At 45.9% G+C, this 6,851-nt stretch overlaps 1 protein-coding gene across 1 annotated transcript; it reads right to left on the minus strand.

Annotated features, from left to right (window-relative positions):
- Positions 1-4,706: 4,706 nt before the first annotated feature.
- On the minus strand, positions 4,707-5,060 carry LOC110577149 (60S ribosomal protein L34-like). Its single transcript, XM_044921189.1, has one exon. It carries the CDS (start codon positions 5,058-5,060, stop codon positions 4,707-4,709), a length of 354 nt encoding a protein of 117 aa, XP_044777124.1.
- Positions 5,061-6,851: the final 1,791 nt, after the last annotated feature.

A 6,851-nucleotide genomic window follows, 5' to 3' on the forward strand; every position in this document is an offset into this window, starting at 1 on the left:
CGGCTCGGGTCATGATCTCAGGGTCGTGATCTCGGGGTCGTGAGTTCCAGGCCCATGTCCAGCTCCACACTCAGTACTGAGTCTGCTGGAGATTCTCTCTTCCTCTCCCTCCCTCTTCCTTCTCCCTCCCCCCACACTCCCGCAGCCGCTCTCAAGAAAATGTCTAGTTATTAAATAAAGAATACAGTAACGTGACACAAAATTCAAAAGTAACAACAGGCTTTGGGGGAAGTCTCCCTGCCGCCCTTCTCCCAACCACTTCTCCTAGTAGGATCAGTGCGACCGTTCCCTTGTGCATCCCTGGGCAGGTGTAGGGGAGAACTGACCTGGGATCCACTGGGGAAACTATTCTACAAAACAACTGCTCTGGAGGCCAGCCTGGGATCAGGTCTGTTTGTAGCACTTGTGTTTGGGGAATACAATAGTTCTTATAAGTCTTAGTGGGGGGAAAAAGCCAAAAAAACAGCCGTGGGGACGCCTGGGTGGCTCAGTTGTTAAGCGTCTGCCTTCGGCTCAGGTCATGATCTCAGGGTCCTGGGTTTGAGCCCCATGTCGGGCTCCCTGCTCAGTGGGAAGCCTGCTTCTCCCTCTCCCACTCCCCCTGCTTGTGTTCCCTCTCTATATATCAAATAAATAAATAAAATCTTAAAAAAAACAAACAGCCATGTATCGACAGGGTCCTACTACAGTTCTTATAACCTACTAAAATGAGGTCTGGCCCACAGAGTTTATGTCAACGAACCTTTGTTTTCTAATAGACTCCCCCTGAATTAATAAGGAACACTAGAGTCTGTTTATAGCAAATAGTCTTTACGTTGCCCACCCACCCGCATAAATTCCTTGGAAAGTCCTAAAAAAAGGAGTTAAAATGGCAAGACGATATACTTAATTCATTTGCCTTCTGTTGCTTGACTTTCTTGTATGTTTTGTGTCGTGTGTATGTTTTTTCCAAGGCATACAGGCTGCTGTTTATTTTGACAGACAACAAACTCGTCTTGAACAAGCATGTCCACAGCCGGTGCAAGGCTTTGGGAGGCAGGGGCAAGATAATAAATGGTAAATCAAGTTTCTCTTTATAAAGCTACATGGATTTATTTCCCAATGCAAAGCCATGTGGGGTCTAATTCTGAAAAAACCCAAAGCCTAGGAAACATGACCTCTCTGTCGGTGGAGCGACAGAGACCAGCGGGTCTCTATTTAGATCCTGTAGGGAAGGTTGACTTAAATATTTATTTTTTGTGCTGTTAAGGAACCCAATTGTAGTGAAAGTCATCATGAACACTAAAATTACTTTCTGGCCCTACTGAAAATTCATGCTGACATCTAACAAAGCAGAAAGAAGCTTGGCCCCTTCTGTCAGATCAAGGGGAAAAAGAACCCAACCCAGAAAAACAAATGAGGGATTTTCCATAGATTTTATTCTATAAAATATCATCCGTGACTATATTTGAGAAATTTGGCTATAATTTAAGTAAAGATGGTATCAAATTTCTGAATGTTGCAGAATTGAAAGATGTGGTTTTTGTTAAGAGAGAAACTATGAAATGTGAAACTAACACCTCACTTAATAGTCCTGGTGCCCTTGAGAAAAAGCATCTTGAAAGAAAGTCACCACTGAATACAAAGTACGAGGGACCGTGTCCCCCAGAACACCAAGAGACCTGGTTCATTAGCATGGTCTCACGCCAGGAAACTGTCTCTGAAGACTCTGTTTCTAGAAACAAACAAACAGAAGATAACGGTGGTAAAGATGATTGAACAGAGCAGAGCAACCTAGCAAATGTGGTTGCTCCTTGAGGGTTTCCTTGAGTGACTTTTTCTCCTAGCCGACTGCGAAGACAGGCCGGAGAGCTCTGAGTTTCTCCCCTCACAGACGTCTCAATTAGTGTGCAAAGCCCTTCACCTCAAGATGTTCTGAGGAACCTTGGGGTCTTGGTCTTTTCTTAGTTCCTCTCCTCCAGAAGTTTCCAGATGCCGTACTCTGCTTTATCTGTTCTCGATCATGGCACAGTCATACGTCTATTGATTAAAAGAAAGCATCCTACCCTCATGCTTCTTGGTTAAAAGTTCATAACTAGAAGTGGAAATGACACAGCTGTCATTTGTAGCTCAGAGGACCGATAAGACAGGTTTCTACAGAAAAAAAGAAAAATGAAATACTAACTAAAATAAAGTCTGACGTGCCAGCATGTAGGAATTCAGCAGAACAGAGGGAGGGGCCAGGAGAACACAGGAAGAGGGGAGCACGGGACTGGGAGGAAGGGTCTGGCCAGGCAGCCCCACTGGTTAGGACAGTGGGCTCCAGGACAGGATTCTTCCACCCAGTGCTCAGAACTGAGCTTCCCGTTTGGCTGGGATAGTAGAATCCTTGACATGGCTTTAATAAAACTGTCTACATTTCTACACTTTGAGGGCAAGGGGGAGGGCAATTCTAAGCCTCAGTCTTCTCACTGTAAAATGGGGCTAATCATCGCACGCCTCCCACTGCAGTGAGGATCAGATGTGATAATCCATGTAAATGAGGCAGCAATACTCAGAAAAATTAAGGCTCTGCTTCCTCACGTTGAAGCTGAAGACCTCTCTAGTAACTGGTGGCAGAATGAAGTGAGGTAACCGATTTATTCACTCAGCACAGTGGTAGACCCCTGGCCAGTGGTCAGTGATGGGGGGCGGGGAATTCTGTGCACACCCAAGCAGGATTAGTAAGCATCCATTACTTACATCAGATCATTTCCTGAGGGGGTAAAGGGAAGACTGTCACCAGAAGGGGGGGAAGAGTGTGGAGAAGAGAGGGTGGGGACCCGCAAGAAAATTCTGAAGGCCCGCAGTCTCACTGAGTGCACCATCCCTGTTTACCTGTAACCTACCTATGACCAGTAAAGGTGATGGCACAGTATTTCATCTGGGTGACTGGAAAAAAATGTTGTTGTGGTGTTTTTAAGATTTTATTTATTTATTTGAGAGAGAGAGCATGAGCAGGGGGAGAGGGAGATGGAGAGGGAGAGTCAGACTCTCTGCTGAGCAGGGAGCCCAACGCGGGACTCAATCCCAGGACTCCAGGATCATGACCTGAGCCAAAGGTAGACGCTTAACCAACTGAGCCACCCAGGCGCCCTGAAAAAAATGTTGTTAATCAAAGAGGTTTATTTTTTTTTAAAGCACATAAAGAAGTGCTTTCTCATAGGACTGAAATCGTGACAAGTGGTCAGACTCATTTCAGTGGTTTTCTGTCTGGGGGTTCAGTCTGTGATACAGGCCAAGCTTGGGTGAGGGCAGAAACAGTTTACTCAGGGTGTCTACTGATAAAGCGGCTGCTAGATTATATCTGTCAGTGATTTCTGTTAACTAGGACATAACTGAGTTATGACCAAATGCCCTTCTACACATTTACATTTTAAATAAACTTGACAGAATTTCAAGCTTAGAGATTTACAGAGTATCAGACTCATTTTCCTTTTGTACAAACCAAAGCTTCACATTCCACACTTCAGAACATTACATAGGCACTCATGGAGACAGTATGTTAGAAAGGCACAAACAGAAGGGGCAGCTTTTGGGGAATCCCCCATACACCCCAACAGATCACCTAGCATACTCCCCTCACCTGGGAGACATTGAGCTATGGGACACATTAAAAACTTGGAGACGCCCTTAAACCAGCCAGGTACGTGGCCCAAGTCATAATGGAAGTGGATACAGAGATACAGAGCGTCTAAACAGAAAACTCCCTGAATGTTCAAAATATAATTCATTTCACAGAAATATAGTTTACACACAACTCTTGAAAAAAAAATCTGCGAAAAGTGAGGCTCAAGTATTCTCTAATTAATTAACATGAAAAGATGTGTCTAGTTTGTTTGAGAGATTGTGAAGGACATTATGATGGTCACAGATACTCTGCTAATTGACCTGCTATTAAAGGATCTGGAATGGGGCACCTGGGTGACTCAGTCAGTTAAGCGTCTGCCTTTGGCTTGGGTCGTGATGATTCTGGGGTTCTGGGATGGAGCCCCACGTCGGGCTCCCCGTTCGGCGGGGAGTCTGCTTCTCCCTCTCCCTCTGCCTGCCGCTCCACCTGCTTGTGTCTCTGTGTCAAATAAATAAATAAAATCTTTTAAAAAAAGGATCTGGAACAGGGGGCACCTGGGTGGCTCAGTCAGTTAAGCATCTGCCTTCAGGTCAGGTCATGATCTCAGGGTCCTGGGATCGAGCCCTATGACAGGCTCTCTGCTCAGCAGGGAGTCTGCTTCTCCCTCTCCCTCTGTCCTCCCAACCCCCATCCCGCTCTTGCTCTCTCTCTCAAATAAAATCTTTAAAGCATCTGGAACATTCTAAAATGCATTTTATGAATATGTTTCCAGTGACAAAGAGGATGTAAAACTCAGACTCGAAGGGCATTCATCACAGCTGGTCAACTCCTACTGGTCTCACTGAAAATCATAAATATGAATCAACCCCCTCCCCACATAGAGACCACACTCCATAAAGGGGCTGTGATTCATTTACTTACTGTGCAAATAACAGAGTAAGGCCAGTCATTCCTTTGCCTGTCATTTGCTGTGCTTATGACCAGAAGACACATTCTGCTCTAGTCTAGGGTTTAATAATAGATAGCATCTATCTCTTTATTTATTTACTTTTTTTACCACAGCAATAACAGATAAAGCCTTCTGATTTTTTTTATTACTCTTAAAAGCTTCATTTTTTTATTTAGCTTTCTGACTCTCTGCTTGGGCCTTCAACACTTTCACAACGATTTTCTGCTCCTTGATAAGGAAAGCACGCTTGATCCTGTCACGAACACACTTAGCACACATGGAACCACCATAGGCCCTGCTGACGTGTTTTTTCATTTTGGACAACCTCATAAGGACTTTAGGTCTCACAGCACAAACTCCTCGAAGTCGTCCTGGGCACATGCCACATGCAGATTTTGGTGCTTTCCCAACCTTCTTGGTATAAAGGTAAACGATTCTATTACCAGGGGTTTGGGACAGCCTAGTTTTGTTAGAGGCTGTTTTATAGGACAGCCTACGACGGTAGGTCAAACGCTGGACCATTCTGAATGCCTATGGACACCGTCCCCGGAAGAGAGCATCTATCTCTATAAAAGCTCGGCTATCAGCAGACTTTCAAAGCCGTCTTTACTGAGCCCTCACATACTTGGGCAAAGGGTTGGCTGGGTGCAGGACTAAAGAAATTAGCCCATCCCTGGTCTCTCAAAGTGTTTAGCACCGGACACAGGCACAGACAGACAACTGTAATAGAGACCCACATGACCGCACAAGAGCTGGTCCATGTACTGGAAAGATCCAAGTCCCGCTAAGTCCCTGGATTTGGCCCTCCCTGGTCATGGGCAGGGAAGGAGAGAGAGCAGGGCCTGGGCTACATCTTCCCCAGCTCCAGGACTGGGAAGCAATCATAGAGGGAGGTGCACAAATCCCGGAGGGCAGGGGTGAGGGGCGCAGCCAGAGCAGGGAGAAGTGAAGGCTGGTACTTGGGCAGGTGGAGGGAGACAGAGGAGGGAGCAGTGGGAGCCCCGGGGAGAAAGAGAGTGTCCTTGCTTATAGTCCACAGGAGAAGACTGACAATAAAATGCCATCTGGGGGTGCCTGGGTGGCTCAGTCGTTAAATGTCTGCCTTTGGCTCAGGTCAGATCCCAGGGTCCTGGGATCGAGCCGCACATCGGGCTCCCTGCTCAGCGGGGAGCCTGCTTCTCCCTCTCCCACTCCCCCTGCTTGTGTTCCCTCTCTCGCTGTCTCTCTCTCTCTCTCTGTCAAAAAATGAATAAAATTTAAAAAAAAAATAAATAAATAAATGCAATCTGGTTGTAATGACTATGATGAAAGAAATAAAACCGGGTGAGGTGATGTGATGAGCTCAGGAGGGGAACCTGGGGTCAGATGACATTCAGTGGAGACCTGGATAAAGGGAGGGAATAAGCCAAGTTCACAGCGAGTGTCAGGAGGAGGAGTATTGCCTGTGGCCATAAGGAACGTTTGCAGAAGTCCAAGAGTGTGAAGGGCTTGATCAGGAAGAGCAGGAAGGCCCCTGTGACTGGTGCAGGGGGGGGTGTGGGGGGGTGGTATAGGAAGTCACACAACTCATTACATAATCACCCAGATCTTGAGGTAATACACCCCCGCAGTGCTCGGACTGTGTGGTACTGACTGTAGGCTCCCATCCGACAGTGACGGACACCATTTAATTATTTTAAATAATTAGCACTTCATGCTATTTTCATTACCAGGCAGGAATTACAACATCTGCCATAAGACGTGGAAATTTTTTTTTAAATTTTAGTTGTGATAAGATGCACATAATGTAAAATTTACTATTTTTGTCATTAAAGATTTATTTTTATTTGAGAGAGAGAGAGAGACAGTGTACACAAGTGGGAGGGGCAGAGGGAGAGGGAGAGAGAATCTCAAGAAGACTCCCCACTGAGGTCGGAGCCCCCTGCGGGACTCGATTCCACCACCCTGAGCTGAAATCAAGAGTCAGATGCTTAACCAACTGCGCCACCCAGGTGCCCCAAGAATTTACTATCTTAACCATTTTGCCGTAAGATTTTTTAGGATTAAATATTATGCACAGAAAAAAAAAAATCTGACTTAGGTCAGGTGTGATAAAAAAAACACCTCAAAAACGTAGAGTAATTTATGGCCTATTCGATGTCTTGACATACTGGCCATTTTGACTCAGCAAGCATTCAACAACTGACTTCATCAGCTCTCTTGGAAGGTGCCGTGCGGCCCCATCAGCCTCGTCCCCTGAACCACCTGGGTTCCAGGTGTGCTCCTTAAGGAAAACCAGGAGCACCGCACTCACTTGGAAGGGGCCCATCAAAG

The sequence above is a fragment of the Neomonachus schauinslandi genome, chromosome 14 (genome assembly GCF_002201575.2).
Source record: "Neomonachus schauinslandi chromosome 14, ASM220157v2, whole genome shotgun sequence".
Classification (NCBI taxonomy): domain Eukaryota; kingdom Metazoa; phylum Chordata; class Mammalia; order Carnivora; family Phocidae; genus Neomonachus; species Neomonachus schauinslandi.